The sequence below is a fragment of the Podarcis filfolensis genome, assembly GCF_964270895.1.
Source record: "Podarcis filfolensis genome assembly, chromosome: 8".
Taxonomy (NCBI): domain Eukaryota; kingdom Metazoa; phylum Chordata; class Lepidosauria; order Squamata; family Lacertidae; genus Podarcis; species Podarcis filfolensis.
The window spans coordinates 64,364,545-64,387,748 of NC_139611.1; the positions used below are offsets into that span (position 1 = coordinate 64,364,545).

Below are 23,204 nucleotides of genomic sequence, written 5' to 3' on the forward strand. Positions count from 1 at the left end.
CATGATACCCATTGCAATCCCATGCACACTTTGCTGGGAGTAAATACTGTATTGAACATAGTGGGCCAAGTAGACATGCAGAAAACTGCACTGTAAATAACTTTGTTCTTTTTTGCTGTTTGTGCTGTGTTTTAATCTTATTAATTCAGAACAGAAACTGTATGAGGAGGACACATGTTTAAATTTGAAATGTACATCATAGCCAATCTATGGTTTGCATTTGTGTTATAAATCAGATTAAGCCTTGTAGGCAAAAGCAACCTCATATTCCAGTGCTACTCCCGCATATTTAGGAATAAGCTCCATTAGTCAGTGGGTTTTATTCTTGACAGTAAATATATAATATTCAACTGATCAAATACAAGAGAAAACGATAAAGAAGAATAGAGGGTTTAAAAAAAGAAAAGAAAAAGAAAACATTGATCATTCAGGGGCACTTAATTGAGAATTTTCACATTTAAGGTACTGATAACAAATTTCACTCCTCTGTTATAGTTTTACTTCAGCCTTCACAAGCTTTTCCTATCAAATGTGCAAAGACCCATAGTTTCAGTAAATAACACAGAATAAGATGTTGACAATAGCCTAATAGACCTAAGGTCTTTCCTGGCACAACACTGTGACTACCCTAAGAACCAGGAAGTCCTTGGTTTTCAAATTTTACCCACTTTCATTGTGTACACTTTCACAAGCCCACTCTGTGATGCAGTGGTTTGAATGTTGGAGTAGAACTGGAGAACCCAAGTTCAAATCTCAACCATATGACTGTGGGCCAGTCACAAAATCTCAGCCTAACCTAGTGCATCACAGAGTTTTGTGTGATGATAAAATATAGGAGAGGGCCATGCACAGTGCCTTGAGCTTTTTGGAAGAAAGGTGGAATATAAATAAAATAAATCAGTAAGCCTCAGTAAGCCCCACAATCTGTATGATGACTGTACAGGCCTGCCTTAAAGGTTGTTTGAGGCTTACAACAAGGTAGTGAATGTTGAAGGACTTTGAACACTTTAAAGTACTTTATAAATTATTTTTATTCTTATTACTTCCAGACTATTGGCTTTATAAGCACAAATATGGCACAATATCGAGGCATTGTTCTCAAGGAAGTAATTTTGTTGTGTTACTGTGAAGATGCAGTCATTTTTCTATCTAGTCCAGTTATTGTGATTTGAAGTGTTGCCTAGAAAGTGGTTATGCAAGTGTTATGGGCACTATAATGCATGTACCAACAGAGACAATTTCTCATGTTGGGATCCTAAAAGTGGTATGCTCAGTTTGAGATTAAGGAACTAGTATAGGCACTAAATTCACTTAATTGAAGGCAAGGTTTAGCAATGGGCCTCTAGATTGTGTCCAACTTACATCCTCCCATCTGTCAGCAAAGCTGCATCCAAGCCAATCTGAATGGTTGTCAGAAAGGCTCAATATAAAACTCTTCAAAATAACTAGGCGGACATCTATCTATAATAAATATTGACTTTCTAGCTGATAACCTGGATAAACTCTGGACATAGCAATCCTATATTCATATTAAGCTTGGACTGGAGGGATACTACTGTTATGCTAGCAGATCAGCTGCCATATCCAATACATGCTCAGCCTGGGATGGGATGACGCACAAGTAGAAAATACAAAAGTGGTAGCAAAACAACAGACATGCCTCAGCATCTTTGGAACCACTGCCAGAGTCCCTCAATCAGGGATTGTGGTCATAACAACACCCGTATCTAGTGAACTCATGGCAAAGGGAAGATGTTCCCAGTACATGCCCCTGCACCACCACACACACAACATGCAAACTTTGCTGCATTGGATACCACTCACAGTGTTTGCACTCCATCAGCTCCAGTGGCTCAGTCAGCAACAACTATTCTGCTGGTTCCTAGGCATTCCTTCAGTAAAGGTTCAAATTCCTTTATGTTGTACACAGTCCTTATTTTGGAACACAGCACATACATTGGGGAGGAAAGGGAGCCTACACAGCACAGCTCTCACCTAGCTCATTGGGCAGGACACTTGCACAGAGCACACAATGTCTTCTTGGAATGAGGGTTTAAAGTGCATCTAGAAAGTGGGGAGGGAGACTCTTTAGAGCACTGGTTTTCAACCAGTGTGCCCTGCCACCGTGCCTTGAATAATGGTCAGGGGTGCCATGTGCAACACTGGCCTCTGTCCCTCTTTCTTTCCCTCCCTCCTCTGATGCTCTCTCGTGTCTCTGCCTCCCAAAGGCTTGCATGGCTGTTTGTTGCAGCAGCCCAGGCTACAAGCTCCCCAAGCTGGGGCAGCTCAGAGACCAGGGATGGCAGAAGCAGCTGTATGGAGGTCTCCCAAGGAGAGAGGAGAAGAAAGGAGGCTGAGGCAACACTCCACAAGGGAGGGTGTTCAAAAAAGGGTGAGAGGCTGCCAGCTGTGCAAGCAAGGGGTGGCATAGCTGGACTCCTGAGCCCCACAGAAGTGCCACAGAAAGAATGTAGTTGGTTAAGGGAGCCGTGGACTTAAAAAGGTTGAAAACCTCTGCTTTAGAGAAAAAGCCAAAGGGAGGAGTCAGGAGTGGCAACAAAGGGAGACTGAGTCAGCCGTGGTCACCCTGATTGATGACCGTTGAAGATTCTTGATCTTTCACTGACTTTTGATACCATTGGCGATGGTATTCACCTGGATCAGCTCTGGGGAATGGGAACTGAAGGCACTGTGTTAAATTGGTTCCAGCTGTACCTTCAGGATCATGTCCAGACAAAAGCATTATATGAGTGCTTTTTTGTCCCTTGGCAGCTATGCTATCTTATCTCCAGTACTATCTATGAAGCCACTGGGATTGGTTAAGGTGCTGTCATTAACCAATAACCCTCAGCTTTATTTCTCTATAGCAGGGGTGTCCAACAGGTCGCTTGCGATCTACTGGTTGACCCCCTCCCCCAATAAAAGCTCAGCAACTTCGGCTGATGCTCTCCCAGAAAAGCTCAACAACTTCAGCTTCGGCTCATCCTCCCCTCCAAAAAAGCTCAACAACTTGATGGGTAGATCCCTGCCAGTTTTTTTACAGTGGGAGTAGATCGCAGTCTCTTGAAAGTTGGATGTGCCTGCTCTATAGCATCTGAATTGGGTAAAGTCCCTTGACTAGTGCTTGGATACAGTGGTGAGATGGATGAGGGAAAAATAAGCTGAGTTTGAATTCTGGCAAGATGGAGGCAATGTGGGAGAGTGGTTATTGTGTCTGATAAATAGGTCAATTGCCTAACCTGGATAGGGTTGCACTGCCCTTGAAGGAGCAGGTTCACAGGCTGGGGGGTGCTTTTGTGTTCAGCTTTGTCACTGGAGACCCAGGCAGCCTCAGTGACTGGTACCAGTTGTGACTGGTACAACAGCTGCAACAATTCCCAGTCGGGGAAAGCTTGGCCACAGTAGTTCATGTATTGGTTACTTCATGATAGGATTACTGCACTATGCTGCATGTGGGGCTTCTCTTGCCTCTCCTTCCTCATCTTTCTCCCTCCCCATCATCCTCAACTGACTACCTAATATGCTCTGGCAGGAGTACCCACCCTACTTGTGTATTTTGAGAGGCCTGACCTATTATATTCCAAGAAATTTTAGTGAGCAGAGAGAGGAGAGGGCACTATTCCTGTCCTGAACCCATCAAGCACCCTACATGCCCTTCCTCTCAGTCCCATCCTGAGTTCATCTGAAGTAATATCACACTAGGATATGGGAAAGTGATCCCTATCTACTACTCCCCAAAAAACAAATCAAAGTGTTTACTGATCAGCACCCAAAATGCAGTAGATCCTGAAATGGGGTTGCAACAGTATCACCCCAGCATGGCTCTTGTGCTTTGGACAGTGACTTTATAGACAGCAGGGCAGCTGGTGCTGTGTCCCTTATGGCACCAGCTCATTTAGAATTTGCATGTATCATAACTATCCTGGAGCTTGCAGCAGCACAGCACTTTTCCTGGACCAAGTAGGTTAGCCCCACAGGAACAGTCAGGAGCATCCTTATTCAATATCTGCACAGAACAGGGTTTGGGGAGGATTGTCTACCTATGGGAGTGGGACCATGGCATTTTTTCAGCTGTAACTCAATGAAACTCGGTTCTGGCACCTCTTAGGTGGGCGCCATTGCCATTCTAAGAGAACAAGTGAGTTCATGGTGAGTTCCCGCACATCTTTTTCTAGAAAAATAGCAGTGAGCAGGACCTGTGGGGAGAGGGAGAGACAACAATGAGTAGCAATCAGCAGCTGTCCTGAACCTGGACACACAGTAGGTGATTCTGAGAGAGTGAGCTTAAACTGAATGGTGATACTTGGGTACTCTGCAAGTGCTCACGCCTCAACCTCCCCATTGCAGTAACTATGAGTTTTCCCTCTCCCTTTTGTGGGTTTGAAAATGAAACACTGTGTGTCCAGTGACTATTTGTTCTGCTACATGCTGGTCTATGATCCAACAAGGATCATAGGACTTTCCTTCCTTGTAGGTTTTTAAGCAGAGATTGAATGGCCATCTATCATGGATGCTTTAGCTGGGATTCCTGCATTGCAGGGAGTTGGACTAGATGGCCCTTGGGGTGCCTTCCAACTCTACAATTCTCTGATTCTAAGGCAAAAAGTGCCAGCAGTGACAGTGGTTGAAGTGGAGCACCTGGTCTTTGCTGCAAAGACCTTAACTGCATGTGTGGATGACTGCATCTCCTGTGTGGGACACTACTTTCTACTCGGGGGGGGGGGAGTTCAAACAAAACCCAGTAGTCACATATGAGAAAAAAAGGGTGGATGGGTGGCAGTGGCGTAGCGTGAGTTGTCAGCACCCGGGGCAAGGCAAGTAATTTGCGCCCCCTAACCCGTGGATTTGCGCCCCCTAACCCCCAGATGTTGCGCCCGGTGCGGCCGGGCCCCCCTGCACCCCCCACGCTACGCCACTGATGGGTGGGTATGTGGGAGAGAGAGAAAGAGAGATAGGAGACAGTTGCAGCAGTTGTATATTACAGTGTGTGTTCCGCTTTCCCTTGTTTATCTATGTGGGGTGCTCTGTTCTGACTAGAGATGGGTGAATCTGTTAGCTTTGTTTCTTTCAGTTTCTCAGTTTCCAGATCTTAAGTTCAGTTACCAGTACTTGGCTCCAAAACTGTATTGCAGAATTTAGGGAAGTGTTAATTTTGAAATTCACAGAGCCTCGGGGGTGCTGCTGGGGGTGCCACAGCTGCGATGTATAATGGAAGGTGAGAGGTGGGGTTGGTGCCGAATTTTGGCATCACATAGGGCATCACTGAGATTTGAGACCCCAAGGTCTGCCATTGGTTCTGCTGATGCATTTGTCATGGTGGTGGTGTATCTGGCTAGTGTAGAGGGGCTTCCACAAAATCCTAAAGCCCTTCAGGTGGTATAAGTCCAGTACAGTGCCTTTAAGCTATACCATATTCAGTAATCTTTTTAAAGTAGTACAGGGAGCAAAATTGTTTGGCCTCCTGGGAGAGGGAGTTCCATAATCAGGGTGCCGTCACCCGGAAGAACTGACTCATTATACCCATTACAGTTAAAGAGGGGGAATCTGAGTCCTATAAAGTGACATTAACATTTGGGGGGCATTTTCTCATATATTCTGAACCCAATCCATTTTAGGGCCTCAAAATGAAAACTAGTAGTGTGAGTTGACCCCAGAATCCAGTGGAGTTCTTTCACCACAAATGTTATCGACTTCCTTTGACTGACTGACTTATTAACCAACTGATGCTTTTGGACAGCTTTCAAAGACAGTTATACATACAGTGTGTTAGATTAGTTTAATTTAGAGGTTAACAAGGAGTGTATAATGGTAGCCAAGTCACCATTCACTGGTATAGGCCACTAAGGCTTACAAAACAAAGGTGGTAAAAGGAGCTGGGGAGATGTTGCAGCTTAAATTGTGAGCCTTTGGGCTTGTGTTCAGCTGCCACATGTGTTCCAGTATCTGCCTGGGTCAGGGGTCAGTAACTTTTATTTCTATGAAGAGCCATTTACACATGGGAACAGCAAATTTGAAGGCAGTGGAGTTTTTGGTGGAGTTTTAGGAATGGGTGAAAATGTCAATTTCAGGTTTTCTCTGTTTCTTGTTTACCTTATTGTTTTTCCAATCTTTAGTTTGGTTCTCCACATTTCCTCATCAGTTTTTCTCATACATACATGTGTGTGTGTGTGTGTGTGTGTGTGTCTGTGTCTTCATGAAATTCACCAGCATTTCTGTGTGCATTTCTCCTTATGTACACATTTTTGCATGTGATTTTGCCATGTGTGTGTGTGTGTGTTAAAACACACACACACACACACACACACACACACACAGAGAGAGAGAGAGAGAGAGAGAGAGAGAGTGCGCTTCATATTCAGCATTGCTCAGGAATTCTGAGAAGCAAAAAATCAGTACAGTGGTAACTCGGGTTACAGATGCTTCAGGTTACAGATGCTTCAGGTTACAGACTCTGCTAACCCAGAAATAGTACCTTGGGTTAAGAACTTTGTTTCAGGATGAGAACAGAAATTGTGCTGCAGCAGCGGGAGGCCCCATTAGCTAAAGTGGTACCTCAGGTTAAGAACGGATCTCCGGAATGAATTAAGTTTTTAACCTGAGATACCACTGTACAGAGAATATCAGTGTGCATTGAAAAGATCAGTCGGCCATTCAAAATTGCATTAAACTTAGGTGTGAGCAGTTTCTCCACTTGTTCCGTGCTTTATGGGTCCAATCATGGCCTTTGTCCCACTGCTTTCCCCTTGAAAACCTGCTCTTTAGATCTAAATCGGAATAAATGGCAATCTGCAGAAAACCTAGTTGCCATTTGTTCCTATTCAGTGCTAAACCGCAGGTTTTCTTGGAGGGAAGCAATGGGACAAACAGAGATGTGGATAAGTCCTTTAGATGAAAACTTGCTCCTTGACCACAGGAACCACCGTGCCAAATTTGGTGATGCTTAAGAGGTGCCCAAATATATACTGAATAGACAAACAAATATGAATTATACCACACAAGCAATTTCCCCTACTATAATGTATTTTTATTGTTATTTTCACTAATATATGCATTTATGCACACTTCCCCCTAGTATATGCTTTTTGTGCCCATTATTTGGTTGGAGAACTGCATTACAAAATTCGGAGTAGTATTAATTTCTAAGTATGTATGTCTGTATTTTGATTCACATACTGTTTCAGGAAGTGCAATTTAGGTAGAGTTACCTTTAAATGAGAACTGGATCAAATTTCTCCCTCATAGTCCTCCCCACCCCCACCCCGTTCTTTCTGTCACACCTTTCCCATCAAATAGAACCTGCAGTCTTAAAATTCATGTGCACTTCTCACTACCCATTCTTTCTCCAGTTGTTCCACTCTCAGGCTCCTGCCTTTGAAAGACCACAGGTTTCCCACCTCTGCTGTATACATTTTAGATGGGAAAGGATGAAGAGCTTCTAAAAGAAATGGTCTGGCTTTTCAAGCAAGTTTCAGACACAGTTCTCTTTCTGCAAAGTAGGCAGCATTCTCTATGTTTATTAGATAGTTCCTTAAGCAACTATTGTCTTTTGGATGACTGCAGTTCTATTTGTGCATGTATTTCATATGTGTCATGGTGTATTAGATATGTGTGTGTGGTAAAATACAATCAGTGTTGTTTATGAGAACACAGTATGTGGTGTAGGTTGGGCTTTTTCCTTATTGTCTTCTGTTCAAATGAATCTGTTTATACACAGTGCTTCGAAAGCGCTACTGAAGAAGGAAACCAAATGAACCAACCTGCTGTTATCCAGATCTGATATTCAGTTGACAATAAGTATTAGAGAAGAAGGGGGTGGTATGATGTGATGTCATAACTTGTTCTCATTTGTTAGGTGCTCCACGAATCACCACCTCCAGTGCAGAAGAACAGGCCTTCCTTAGTTGCTTCTTGTAACATGGAGGGGGGACTTTTAAAATCCTCCTCTCAGCAAATAGATTTAGATGTGGCAAATAGAACCTTAAAAACACAGTCTCTGTGTTGGCTTTTCCCATTAGTCTCGACTCTGCTTAACAATATTTATTTTATGACATTCATATCCCACTTTTCCTGTCAGTGAGCAAAGGGTAACATGCATGGTTTTCCTCCCTATTTGAGCATCACAACTGTGTGAGGTGAGGTAGGTTAGGTTGAGAACTCGTGGCTGAACCTAAGTCATCCAGTGAGCTTCAGATTTGAACCTGACCTGGGATTTGAATGTGGTATTTGAACCAAAAAGGCTTACCCATGCTTAATGTAGTTATGAGCACATATTTCTGGATAAACCTGTAGCTGAGCCTAAGCACTTGCAACTGAAGCAATTGCTTATTCTTGCCCTGCTTACTGCCATCTTCAATCTGCTGTTACTTTTGAGTTGAATTTTATATTGTAAACTCTTTGGGACAAGGATCTGACCTCTTGTGATCTGTAAAGCAGCATATACAGTGGTACCTTGGGTGTCAAACTTAATCTGTTCCAGGAGTCCATTCGACTCCTGGAATGGTTCGAAAACCAAGGTTTTCTGATTATCTGCGGGAGCTTCCTGCACTCAATTGGAAACCATGGAAGCCACGTTGGACATTCAGCTTCCGAAAAATGTTCACAAATCAGAACACTCACTTCCAGGTTTATGGCGTTTGGGATCCAATTTGTTTGGGAGCCAAGCCGTTTGACAACCAAGGTACCACTGTACATTGATTGTGTTATAAATTGAGGATTTCATGGTAATGCCAGCAGTGCCCTGGAGTGATGCTATGTTGGGCATTGTGGGAAATATGTTAATAATGGCTTATTGCCTCCTGATGTGTGGCGGGGGTGGTGTTGGGGTGGTGGGGACAGTTGTCAGTGCTGGGAGGAAGGTTGACTGGGTGCTAGGGCCCAGCAGCTGACTGAGGTTGCTGTGTGCTAATGCTGGCCCTGAATGCTAGTTCTGATTTCTAAGAACTTAAATACAGTGAGAATTGTACTTTGCAAAGGAAATACTGGGTCCTGATAAATGTTAAGGGTTAGGCTATAAATAATATTCTATAGATGGAGACAAATAGGTATGAATGAATGGATGTTGAAGTATACCTCCTCAAGTATGAAGTAATCTAGGATGACTTCTAGACTCAAACAAGACTTTTAGAAATCACATTGTTAAATTCCTGATGTGGGACAGGGTTTTCATAAACCTGTAACCAGTGTTATCACACATGAATTGTTGATATATACTCACCATCAGTTATAATAGAGAGGTTTATATCTAGGGACTGTTGTGTTTGCCTGTGTGTGTACTGGTAATAAAACAAGATTTATTTTTAATTGGCCATTAAAGCTAGATGGGTTTTTAAAATTCAGAATATCTCACTGGTCTGATCTTGGTTCCATGATGAACTGTTCTGTGTTTACCATACTATAAAATGACAAGAGTTGCCTCTTCTCCCTGTTCTTGTTCATTCTAAGTTCAGCATCACTAGAACTAGATGTTGGATTACTCACTTTTGCATTTACCGGTATATTATTCTACATTATTATGAATGTGCAGAGGTCACAAAACAAGCACACTGAAGCTTAAAACCCGAATCATACACTTGGCAGTGTCTGTACTCATACTTTTCAAGCTTCTTCAGTTTGCATTCCCCTTTTGAGCCCCTGCAGGTTGAGAATTATATTACAGGAACTGAATGTGCCGCATGCTCCGCTCCATCTGACTCTACTTAGATCCAGTTCATATTTTGCATTTCACCGGCTAGGACTGGTAAAATAATAGATTTCCTTGACTCAGATTCAGTCCACTTTCTTGTCTTTTAATATGCAGCTCAAAGTTTTGGAACTCACTGTAAAATTATAATCAGACATTAGCGCCAAGGTTTAGCAACCTGCTGAGTCCTTAACATGTTACATTTCTGAGAACCATGTTGTTAACTTTAATGAAGAGTATGTTCACATTTAAAATCCATGCCACTCTTTGAGCTTTGCAGCTTGTGTTCAGCAAATGCTCAAACTCCACATCAGTTTTTGCTATAACATTTTCTCTTCATGTTCCCGAGTACCATTCTGTCAGTACTGGGAGTGGGGGAGAGTAGGAAGGTTGATAGATTTTGGTGGTACCGAATAACAATTTCAGCACAATTATTGCAGCTTTTGTTATACAATCAGGAATTCAACATAATCTATTTTATTTGGAAATTATTTTGATCTCTCCTAGTACTCTAAGAACTGTATTAGGATATTTTATAGGAGATGATGCACAAAAAGTAGGTAACAGCATACATCTAAGGCATTGCATATTTATAATGTAGCTTCAAAACTACTTAGTATCCACTTGGCTTATTCTGCAAAGTAACCCAACCCTCTTTTGACTCCATTCCACAGCTTGTAACTCACTCTATTAATTATAAATAATAGATGGATCTCCTGTTCTTGGTCCTGTGGTATATCAGAATGCTGTGCATTTTAGTCAGTATTTGTCTTATATTTTCTCTCCTTTCCTCCTCTGTTGTTGCTTTCAACCTTGGAAGCATTTATTGTTGAAATGTTATCCTGTTCCTGAAGATCACTCCATGCCATGTTTGCAGACTACTTAGGGGCCAGGGATAATGATAAGGGGTTTGTGTGTATGTGCACTGCATGAGGGAGACAGCGTGTCCCAATCCTGTTTCCATGTCAACGATTCAGTCCACATTTGCCATCACACAGTTGGCAGAACAGGTTTTTTTTTTTATGAGAGAAACCCTATTCCCCTCTTTTTTAGCATCCTAATCTATACCAGGTTTCCTAAACTGCCTTGGTACTATGTTAAATGGCAGGACTACTTTCATGAAACTCCACTTAATAGCAGCCAACCTAGTGGTGGTGGTCTGTACTGCCATCTGGGAGACTTAAGTTAGCTGAACCATGATAGCAAAGCAAGTAGGAACTGGCACTGCTGTGGAGGCCATGTGCTCAGTAAATAACAAGAAGACAAGGGGGGGAAAGTGCACCATGTTTGTGACCAACTGTCCTGCTAAGAAAGGAGGAGCTGGCTCCCTGTGGTCTCTGCCTTCTGCCTTCCTCCTTAAGCTTCTAGTTATGTTATTTTTTTAATTTTTTTTATTAAAATAGGCATAAGCTGTCATTCATCAGCACTGTTTGCAGCAATATAAAATAATAAGCACAAAGTTAAAATACAACACAAAATAGGGCATCGCTGAGGGGTAAAAAAAAAACCTTTCCATGCCTAAGGCCCCAGAGTCAATCCCTAGCGCCTTCAATCCCTTTCTGAGACCTGAAGAGCTGCTGCCAGTCAATGTCATTGGTCTCCGACTGGAGGATCAGGCCCTATTACTGGGTCACAGCCTGATTTAAGGTATGTCACAACAGAAGCACAATGTTGTTGTTGAGATATAAGAAATGGGTACCAAAATACATTCTACATCCAAAGAGGTAGAAGGCCACTGGTGTAGACAGTGTTGCACTCAATGGCCCAATGATCTAGCATAGTATAAGAAACCTTCCTATCTTCCTTTCCCCTCAAAAAAGGACAATGTGGTATAGTGGTTAGAATGTCGGGCTAGGACATAGACAAAGAGATTGAGGTTCTCCACTCAGCTATGAAACTGACTGGGTGACCTTGAGCCAGTCACTATCTTTTAGATCTGATTGCACCGAACTTGTCATGAATTAAATCTTCACATGCAGTATTATAGACCTCATTAAAGTGGGAAGTGATGCCATGCTAAATTATGATCTGCAGTCATGAGTTCACGCAATTTGACTTCTAGACTTAGCCTACCATCCATACCCTTCTCTTTGCTCTATGCAAATTCAGTTGATGACAGCCCTCTCTCATTCCACTTTTCTGGCTTTTGGCATACCTTCCCCTAAGAACAAAACAAAACTCCTTCCCTCACACTATCTCCTTGAAATCAACTACTGTATATTTAAAGGGGTTTCCAAGATTTGAAAAAGCTCCCAGTTTGTATTTCTGTCTTTTATCAGCTTGCTTCTGTCCTATTGCGTTTGATCAAATCTTCACCTTGATCCATGTTGCCAACACTGTGATTCTAAGTCCACTCTTGGAAGCAAATACAACTGAATCTGCTAAGTTTATTGTCAAGTAAATGTTTTAAGCCTTCTAAGCAGATGCCGTGCTACTATGTGTTCTTGTACCAGAATCTAGCTTTCTGCTGAAACAAAATACATATTCAGTAGTAACAGCAGACATAATAGTACTCATTCTGTAAGAAGATTATTAGGTTTGGGGAAGAGGATTGGTTGAATGAAATAAATGGTCACAGAATCATAGAACTGGTGAGTTGGAAGGGATCCTGAGGGTCATCTAGTTCAACCCCCTGCAATGCAGGAATCCTGCCAACGGGGGGGGGGGGCTTGAACCCCCAATCTTCTGGTTAACAGCCAAATGCACTGACCCATTGTGCCACAGAGAACCATTTTTCAAATCCCAGTGTTTGGAATAAATAGAATGCTTCAGTATTTTTACTTTTCAAATCAAGGGTTGCATTTTCCTAGATTTGTATGGAACTCAACATACTGAGTGGCTGATGCTGACTGGCATCTTTGTGAGCACAAATGTTTGAACATAGTCATAACTGTTTCATTTTTAAAACCCCATTTCTATAATTTTATTTATTTATTTTACTTATTTTGTAGAATCTGCCTTTATAGCAAAAGGTCTGTGCTGTCTTACAGCTTGCAATGTGGAGTCAGAATCACTACATATTGACCTTTGATGACTTACATCCCAGTTTTCTGCTATGGATGGAACTCCCTATGGGATCTATTCTATTATGCAGATATACCAGATGTAGCACATATGGTTTAAATGTTTTGTTCCGAATTTTATGTTACTCCCCCTGTGGAACCTTGAACATGCCATAAATGTACGAAAACAGCATATTTACACATTATTTTATTTCTTATATTTATAACCAGCTTTTCAGCCAAGATTGGCTCTGAAAGCAGCTCACAACAATGATCATCCATCACGAAGATACCATGGGAGATAGTAAGTATGCATGAGTATGTGTATATCTTGCAGACTCTCTAGATCACTGCTACAGTGTAATTATTAGATAGATGATGCCCTTAAAAGAGCAAAGCTACTTTAGAACAGTAGCTTGATCTGGTGGTGTTAGTATTGTCACTGAATTAGATAAATCTTACAGCACAATCCTATCCATGCCCACTTAGAAGCAAGTCCTATTGAATTTAATGGGGCTTGCTCCCAGGTAAGTGTGGTTAGGATTGCAGCCTCTGAGTAGACCATGGTTAGGATTGTGCTGTTGAGTAATGATAAGAGTGGTAATCTAGTTTTTAAATCTACCTAAATTTGTATATGAATAAAACAATGGTTTTGAAGAAAAATATGTTATGCTCATGAATGCATATGGAAGGTGTGTTCCATTCCTGTGTGAGAGTGATTAATGGTGGGTGCCTTTCTAGCCAAAGTAGGTAATTACTTAATGTATCTGAGTAAAGGTTGCAGTCCTAATTAAAAATGAGCAGTGGGTTGACCAAATGGAACATAGGAAGCTGTCTTATACCATGTAAAACCATTGGTCCATCTCATTCAGTATTGTCTTAACTGATTAGCAATATCATTCCAGGGCAGGCACAGGCAAACTCAGCCATCCAGATGTTTTGGGACTACAACTCCCATCATCCCTAGCTAACAGGACCAGTGGTCAGGGATGATGGGAGTTGTAGTTCCAAAACATCTGGAGGGCCAAGTTTGCCTGTGTCTGTTCCAGGGTTTCAAACTGGAGTGTTCCCAGCCCTACACCAGGAAATGCCAGGGATTGAACCCAGGAACTTTTCAATGTAAAACACGTGCTTCAGCGTTGACCTATGGCTCAGTAATTAGAAAAAAGCCATTGGCTATACATCTAGGAAACACCTAGGTTTTTGTGGAACATCTATCCTGTGCATGTCCATGTTGGAAAGCATGTATTGGAAATTCATTACTGAAGAAGCATGTCTATCAGGGAAGCATTTGTCAACTGGAAGATCTTGGGGTGGGGAGGGGAAGGGAAGGGAGGTGCTATCTATTCTGTCCAAAAGATCTGAAAATGAGAAAGAGCTGTAGTTAGATGTATTTTGAGAGGACGGTTGGAATACCACTTCATATTTTTACATACTAGAAGCTTAAGTGAAGAGCAGTTTTTCAGTTACTCTAATGTTAGGGTAACAGGGAAATTGTAAAAAAAAATTGTAGTTGCTGAAACTCAAAAAGAAGAAAGGTAACTACAAAATACAGGGGTACTTCCAGTTGTGGACGGGATCTGTTCTGGAGCTCTGGTCGGATCCTGAGGTTTCCACAACCGGAGGGAACGCTTCTGCACATGCGTACATGGCGGTAGAGCGCTTCTGCACATGCGCATGCAACAAAAACCTGGAAATATACTTTCTGGGTTTGCCACCTACGTATCCTGAAGTTTATGTAACCAGAGGGATATGCAAGCCGAGGTACGACTGTACTGGTGCTGGGTATAGGGGGCGCTAGGAGTTCCATCTCCCTCAATATTTTGAATCAGGGGGCCCAGACCCCCAATATTGAGGGAGTCGACATCCCCTGCTGCCGCCAGGTGCCCTCCGCACACCCCAGCCCCCACCCTGGAGCTGGGAGGGGGCTAGGATGAGCAAAGGCGAAGATCACCCTCCGCGTGTCTTGCCCCTGCAGGGAGCCCAGCGCTGCAATCCTCCTCTCCACCTGATGCCACATCGCGGAGGCAGGACACCTGTGCAGCCTGGTGCGTAATCGCTCACGCGCTGGGTGGGATGCATCAAATGATGCCCCCCCCAATGTGGGGGGCAAGTCAGTGCCCCTGCTACAAAATATTGCCTTGCATTATGAATGCTTGATAGACATATATTTTATGAATCAAACTACGCTATGGTCTCGTTTGCATATCACAGTAAGCCAAGCTATGGCTTACCAGAACTACCGGGTACATGAGTGTGTAGAACATGAGAGTGGAACCTGTAGCCAGCCACAATGGCTAACCCAATACCTATGGAAAGCATGCAAGTAACAGCACTCCCCCCACTTTTGATTCCCATCAACTAGAGGTAGACCATACCCATCATGGCTAGTAGGCATTGATAGCCTTATCCTCCATGAATTTGTCTAGTGTTTTTTTCAAGCCATCACATTGATGGCTATCATTACAAGCTGAAAAAGAACACTATAAGTCCTGCCTCCAGCCCCATGCCTGTGGCATTTTGTAGCATTTATTTTTTCATGCATCTGTTTTGTTTAGTGGATGAGCACTCACCTGCTGTCCCACTCAGGCATGAGTGTTTTCATGGTAAGTGTTAAAAACAAAAACCACGCAAAACACTAGCAAGTATTCTTCCGTGTCCTCCTCCCCTAAGCCAATGCCTCATTCGTTTGTGAACTTTTTGTTTCTTTGTTGTTGTTGTTCTTGGAGGTTATGAACTCCTGTTCCTGCATGGAAGGGGTGGAAGTAGCAGCCTTGGTTGAACCTAAAATGATGGGGCCAATAATGTGATGTGACCACAAGGCAAATGAAAATTCATGATAGTGTTGTGCACATATAGGGAAGTCTTAAGGACTTCTTTGAGCTGTGTCCAATTCTGGTCTACTAAAACTGAAGTGAAGAATTCACCCAGTGTGGTTATTGGCTTATTAGCTTAAAAAGGAAGAGTGAGTTTGGATGAAAGGTCCTAGGTTCAAGAATAAACATATAGTTGGAATTATTATACCCAATGTGTGGCTGATAAACCCAACTATGAATAAAGACAGTAAATACTGAAGTAGGCTACAACTCTCCAAAAAGGTACAGCAAAAACTAAGTAGTAGTCTTCTAGTAAATAATTGTACTATCTTCCTGAATCAACCATGGGATAAAAAACCTAAGCTTTAACTTGAACTGGTTAACTGCATGAAGGGTGCTGTGTAATACTTTAGTGTTTCAAGATTGTTTACTGTTCTTCATATGAAGTCATAACTGGAGATATCTAACTCCAATTAATGTGGGTTAACTTGAAGAGGTTATTGGGTGAGTGGATTTGTAGAGTGCTGAGAAGACTTGGTGTATGGATTTCTGCTTTCCTGTCAAGTTTTATTGTGGTTTCTGTAGTAAGGAATTTCACCTGTCAGCTTGGCTGGTTAGCCTGTTGTCATGTGGTACACTTTGGTCTTTCCTTTTATGGCCCTTGTATGCTTACCTGAGCTATCTGAATTTGTTTTTACTACACATATTGCTCTGGTGAGGTGTACCTTGCATACTTCTGCTGTTGGCCTAATATAATCTGGATGATGAAGGCACCTAGTAGATGTTTAGATTTACCAGATCTCGTTTTGAGCGGTAGGGTACACACCTTGTACTCAACAAGAGACTAGCTTTGAACCTTGCACACTACATCTGGCACTGCTAATGCAGCATGGCATCATAGCTCTGCACCCTGCAATCCATTGCAACATGGCAGGGGTTTGGGTGCACACTTCTGGTCTCACATGTTGTTACTGATGAAAGCTTATGGATAGAGGATGCTCCTGAATTCCCTGCAACCCTAAACAATAATTCATAGAGAATTTAGTTCACTAGTTTTGCTTGAACAAAGTAACTAACCATTGTCATAGAATGGCTAGTGGGATAATGGATTTTGCTGCAATGGATTTATTGCAACACAACTCTTAAGAATGTTTATGCAGAAGTAAGTCCCCCAGAGTTAAGTGGGATTTAGCCCAATTAAGTATCCTTGGAACTGCGTGTTTGATGTCTGGACTGCATGAAGTGTGAAAATGCATAAAATTGTCCTGGTTAAAAAGTATTAAACTGAACAGCCTACATTATTGGTAATAACAGCTGGAGTGGTGTGAATTTTCCACGATTGCTCTTGGGATATCCTCCTTGAAGTTTTGATCTATTCTAGTTGCCCTTCTACCAGTCCCTCTATGCGGTGCCTCGTTAATCCCTTCTGCCCTTAAAGGCACGAGTCCTGGCCTTTCTTGGTTGCGGGAGTCTTTGTGCCCTGAGCAAATGAGAGGAAGCACCGGAGCATTCGCTTGCGAGGCTTCTGAGATCTGGCGGGAATGGGGCTTTGCGAGCAGTTCTGTTCACCTAGCTTCCTCCAACCCGCCTTGTGTTTTGTCAGCAGAGAAGCTTCCTTTTGTGGCTCAGAGGCTGAGCTCGGCTCCCTTTGCCGCCGATCCGTGGCGGATTTTGCGAGCGGCAGGCTGCTGTTAGCTTCAAGCTTCAGCCTTGCTGAGTTGAAAGCGTCCAGGGCCTGGCAGCTCCTCCTTTGTGAGGGGGGAGGGGAAGAAAGCTCCAGTCCGGGCCGTATTCCAGTCCGGGTTTGGCAGGCTGCCGCGGCGCTGGGTAAAATGGCAGTGCTGAGCCTCGTGTCGGAGTGAGCAGGACTCGGCGGACGAGAGTCGGAAGCTGCCGCCACTCGGCTCGCCTAGTCTAGCCTCTCCGGCCGCAGCGCCCGGCTCCGAGAACGGGGGTCCGTCCGATCCTCCCTCGCCCGCCGTGTCCCCCTTCCCTTCCTCCTCTCCCACACCGGGAGCCCCGTCCTGCCCCCCTCCCCCTTTCCTCCTCCTCCCCCTTTCTCCGCCGGCTGCAACTGAGCGAGGAGGCACAGTGGGGCCAGGCCCCTCGCACCCGCGTCCAGCCCGCCGGAGCTCGCCGCGCCTCGCTCGCCGCGCCGGGGGAGGAATGAGACCCCGTTGTCCCGAGGATCCCACCGCCGCCTGAGCGCGGAGGAGGAGGAGAGGAGCGGTGAGGCCTTGTGCCGGCCGGCCGGCCAAGCAGGGAGTAGGTCGGGGGAGGAGGAGGCGGGGGAGGGGGGCTGGCTGGGTGGGGAGGGGGGATCATGGCCGCTCAGGTGGCCCCCGCCGCCGCGAGCAGCTTGGGTGCCCCGGCTCCATCCGAGCTGAAGAAAGCGGAGGTGCAGCAGCGGGATTGTTCGTCGGAGGAGGCGGGGGGCGAGGCGGCGGCGGCGGCAGAGCGCGGCGGAGAGAAGCAGTCGGAAAGTGAAGGTCCCCCGGGAAAGGAGCTGCAGGACGGGGCCGAAAGCAATGGCGGGGGCGCAGGGGCCGAGCCCGACCTGAAGAGCTCCAACGGGAACCCGGGCCCTAGGCCCGTCGCCACACTGAACAATAACCTCCCGGAGCCGCCCGGCGGTGGTGGCGGCGGTGTTAGTGGCGGCAGCAACAGCAGCGACGGGGTGGGGACGCCGCAGCAACAACCGCCGCAGCAGCAACAGCAGCAGCAGCCTCCCCCTACTCATCCGGCCGCCTTGCCCCCGCCAGCCTACGGTTTCGGGCAGCCCTACGGTCGAGGCGCCCAGGCTGCTGCGGCCGTCGCCGCGGCCGCTGCCTTCCACCAACATGGCGGACAACAAAGCCCTGGCATGGCAGCGCTGCAGAGCGGGGGCCTGGAGCAGCCGTATTCGGGGCCCACCGGGGGCCCCCCGGGGCCGCCCCCTCCCCAGAACTCCCACGGCGGCGGCAGTTCGGAGCACGGCTTCCCCAACCACCAGTACAACAACTACTACCCTACAGCCGGGCGCAGCGCTGGCGCCTACCCGCCTCCCTCTCAGGCCTACGCCCTGAGCTCCCCTCGGGGAAACGCTCAGAGCCCCGCGCAAGCAGGGGCCAAACCTCCAGCTTCGGCATTCCAGCAGCAGCGTTTCGGGGCCATGGGGCCCTCGGCCGCCGCCGTCGGCGCAGGAGGAAGCGCAGGAGGAGGCAGCGGCGGGGGCGCCACCCCGCAGCCCACTTCCACCCCCACCCTCAACCAGCTGCTCACCTCCCCAAGCTCGGCTCGGGGCTATCAAGGGTATCCCGGGGCCGACTACGGGAGCGGGCCCCAGGATGGGGGAGCGACGGCCAAGGCCCCGGCAGCAGCGGACATTGCCTCCCAGTACACTGGGGGCACCAGCCAAGGCTGGGCGGCAGCAGCCACGGGAGGCCAACAAAGGAGTCACCACGCGCCCATGAGCCCCGGGAGCAGCAGCGCTGGAGGGGGACAGCCGCTCACCCGGACTCAGCAGGTAAAAAGGCACCGGGAGGGCGGGGAAAGAGGACCGGGGCAGCGGGCGCACATGGGCTGGGGGTTGGGTGGTCAGCTGGGCGCAGGTGAGGGAAGGGGCTTGAGGACGCCTCTGGCCGTGGGAGGGCAAGGGCAGGAGGGGAGCGCACCCGAGGTCGAGGTTGGGGTGTCCTTTAACGTGACAAGCTTTCTGTGGTCGTCTTCGGGCCCACATTACTAGGGAGCTGCCATTGTCTGTCTCTTTCCTCTGTCTCTAAAATGGCTGCCTCTCTGCCTTCCCTTCCTCCCTTTCCCAGCCTTTGTGTAAGCTCTCTTGGAGAGAGCCCTTCTCCTTTACCCCTTTCCTGTCCCGGCTGGGAGCCTTTAGGGGGGTCCTGGGGTGGGGTGGGGTGGGGGTAAGGCTTGCCACCACCACCTCTGGGGAGGGAGGGGTTGGGGTGGCAAAAATAGCTCCATGTTGCTGGGTTGGAAAAAAGAGGGTGTGCTGAGCAGATTGCTGCTGTTCAGCTCTACTGTGCTCCACTCCTTTGCGGCTCCTTTTCCCTCTCTTGGTGTGGGTTGAATTGAGCTGTTCCTGTGCTTCCAGGGGGTAAGAAGAGGGCAAGTGACCTGCTCTGACACCCTCATCTTGTCCAGGCTAGCTGAAGCCATTTTCTGAGCAGCCTTTTTAGATAGCCTAGTGCCTTGAGCTCCTGCTTGGAAGTGCTGGTAAACAGTTCAGTGATTGGAGTAGTAAGTGCAGATTGCTTTGGTTTGGGATTTGAATTATGGAGGTAAAATCCTTCTGTCAAAGCCAGGAGACAGTTGGTCTTAGGTTGACATCCTATCTGTGATCTGATTGGCTCCCCATCTCCTGCTCTTGGCCATTTATAATTGCCTCTGATGTAATGGTACAACAATCCTGATGAGCTCATAAACTTTTACACTCTGCTTTTTCTACCAGCCATAACCCACTGCCACTTTCTGCCTTTTTTTTTTTTTAATTCCACAGCTGAAATTGGCTGTGACCTTGAGGAGGTTCAGCAGGAGCAGATCCACAGACGCTGCCCTCGATGCATTGTGCCTGAAACAAAAGAGGGAGCAATGGCATTTTGTTGTACCTTGGATTTATTTTGCTTGTTAAGCCTTATGCAGCCTGGAGTAGATTCTATAGGGCTGAAGCAACAATGGGGCGTGTGTGTGTGGATGCTTTTCTGTCAAACCAATATGTTTTTGGTTTTGTGACTTTCCTGGATATAAGTGATTTCTGTAGTTTTAAGTGTTCATCTGTTTCTAGTAGAAATTGACCATTATAGTAAAATACCAGCTACAGAACCAGAAATGCTGCAAATGTTGTAATTTAATATTTTCAGAATTGTCATTTTATTCTGAAAGGCAATAAAATAGCACAATTTTCTTAGGGGGGAAAGAGTTGAAAGTTTGCATTTAATATAATTTAAAGACTTTTCAACATACAAAAAAACCCCCAGAAACAAAACAAGAAATAAGAAAGAAAGAGAATGAGCAGAAAAGCAAGCAGACGGAGAGATGAAATAACAGAATAAAGAGAAAGATGGGAAAATAAGTAAGAGTGATTTCAAACTATCCATCTGTTAGTTGTGCCTGTAAAAGTTCTTCATAATAATCCAGTGCAATGTCCAGTTATTCCTCCATCTGCTAGCTGATGTTTGCATCAGAATCGTAGAATTGCAGAGTTGGAAGGGACCCTGAGGGTCATCTAGTCCAACTTCCCTTCAGGAATATGCAGCTGTCCCATACAGGGATCAAACCTGCAACCTTGCCACTATCAGCACTGCACTCTAACCAACTGAGCTATCCAGGCTGTATTGGCTGCAACAATATTGGGTAATGAACAGAAGAACATAGAAACTCTTGATATTTTCCTGGATATAACATAGTTCAGTAAATAAGTATTTAGTATCATAAGCAAATTTGGAATTTTAAAAATGAAGTCATTTCACAAGTTATGTGATGGATGATGTCTCTGGTTTTAGAAGTCCATAATATAAATCTGATATATTGAACTGATGAGAGACCAGTATTCTTTCTTGGTCCTCCCTAGTCATCTTCAAGGTTCTAGGTCAGGACTTGTTCAGATTATAGCTTAAAGTTTCCCAATTTTTCTGTAAACTAACCCCTAGAAAAAAGTTTGGTTTAATTGTGTTCTTTAATTACTGTGGTAAGGAGAATTCTTAATTATGCTCAAATCCCTTTACCTTTAAGCATTTTTTAAAAAATTTTTTTGTTAAGTTTCTTACTTGTGTGCTTTCTTCAGCTCATTTTTTAAAATTGTTAAGATCTTTATAGTACTGGCACTTCTAGAGGAGCAGGTAGAAGAATAGTCTCCATCCCAAGGAGCTTGCAATACAGTCATACCTTGGGTTACAGACTCTTCAGGTTGCACGTTTTCGGGTTGCACACCACGCCGAACCCGGAAGTACCGGAACAGGTTACTTCCAGGTTTTGGCGCATGTGTAGAAGCGCTGAATCGCAACCCGCACACGCGCAGATGTGGCGCTGCGGGTTGCGAATGCTGTGGGTTGTGAAAGTGCCTCCTGCATGGATCACATTTGCAACCCGAGTGTCCACAGCATCCACTGTACTAGAACATGACTCTGGAGGGAAAGAAAAATGAAAGATACTGACCATGAGAGAGATTCTGGCTATTGAACTAATTCAACTCAAGTAGTATTTTTAAAAGTTTCTGGGCATTTTGCACAACACAGGATACAGTGATTATTTGTGTGCTGGGTTGAGCCTCTGAGGATGTTTTGTAGGGCTAATTCACATGCTACAGGCCAGCAAAGCCTGGTACACTTGGTAGAGAGTCTGCAGTCAGTTTTGGCAGCCTGAAGTTCTTGAGTGAGGCCTATTAATTTCAGTTACAGTTTGCACTTTTAAGGATTCACATTTGGATATATCCTAAACATTGAAATATGTGAAGAGGCCCTCTATATTATATAGACAAGGCTTGTTCATACATTACATTGCAGACCACATTTTATTAGAGAAGGTCTGGTTACTCTGTAGCAGTCCTGTTTCTCATTCATGGTTAAAACCAGTCTTGATTGTTTAAGGCAGTGGTTTTCAACCTTTTTGCGTCCATGGCTGCCTTGATGAACTACATCCTTCTGCAGCACTCCTGTGGGGATCAGGAGCCCAGTTATGTCACCCCATGCTTGCAGAACTGGCAGAGCTCTCACCCTTTTTCAAACACGCTCCCTTGAGTGTTCCTTCAGCATCCTTTCCCCTCTCTTTGGGAGTCCTCTGGGCAGCCGCCCCTGGTCTCTGAGCTGCCCCACCTGCCCCAAAGAGAAGTGCCTCCTCACCCTGCCCCACAGAGGCCTGAGAAACACCCCTTTGCCAGCCCCAGAGGCACCATTCACCTGGGAAGCTTGTAGCCAGGGCTGCTGCAACAAACAGCTGTGCAAGCCTTTGGCAGGCAGAGGCGCAAGAGGGCATTAGAGGAGGGAGGGAAGGAAAAAGGGACAGGCCAGTGTTGCCAGCGGCCCCCTTGACCATCATTCAAGGCACCCCAGGGTGCCATGGCACGCTGGTTGAAAACCACTGGTTTAATGATAGGCATTTAGGTGTGAAGCTATTAATGTGTCAATACAGTATCTGGAATTAGTGGGTAGATAGTAGAAGCTGAAATTTATAAGTCAAAATGATTCTCTTTTTAAACCAACTTCCTATCAGTATGCATGTTGGCATCTTTTGAGTGGGGATTAGAGAGGGAAGAAATGGTGTACATACTGAACCAGGCATCTTAAACATTTTCAGACCCTGGGCCCACTTTAAACCCAAACATGCATTTGGGGATCCATTTCTTAATCCTTTACACTATATTTTTATAGTGGTAATACTGTTACAACCTACTTTGGATTAGGCTGCGACCTCCCAGTTTAAGACTAGTGCCTTAGACAGATATTGGATGGGTGGTAGAAAAACAATCTATAGAGTTAGGGATGAGTTCCTTCTCTTCCCTATCTTGGTGGCTAGGTTAGTTTGAAGCATACAAGTGAGCTTGAAAAATTTCTTGAAGGTGTGCAAGTTTTGTAAGGTTTTGCATCAATGTTGTTTTTTGGACCTTGCATGAATCTTTGTTCCAAGTCTGGGGTATAGAGGGAAGAATGCAAAATAAGATCAGAAATGAAATACATTAAGGCTGTATACACACCGTACATTTAAAGCACACAGCTT

The 23,204-nt window shown here is 45.2% G+C and overlaps 1 protein-coding gene across 2 annotated transcripts in view; it reads left to right on the forward strand.

Annotated features, from left to right (window-relative positions):
* Nucleotides 1-23,204, forward strand: part of ARID1A (AT-rich interaction domain 1A) — a 114,496-nt gene that overhangs the window by 6,258 nt on the left and 85,034 nt on the right. The window contains exon 2 of one of the 2 annotated variants that reach the window (XM_083626705.1): nt 12,913-12,985. Coding sequence is in view for 1 of the 2 variants with exons in the window: in XM_083626704.1 (XP_083482830.1) it covers nt 17,821-19,002 (1,182 nt within the window). In the remaining variant the exon portion in view is untranslated. Of the gene's footprint in view, nt 1-12,912; nt 12,986-17,279; nt 19,003-23,204 lie in introns of those variants that run through there. The other variant, XM_083626704.1, reaches the window with a different exon arrangement.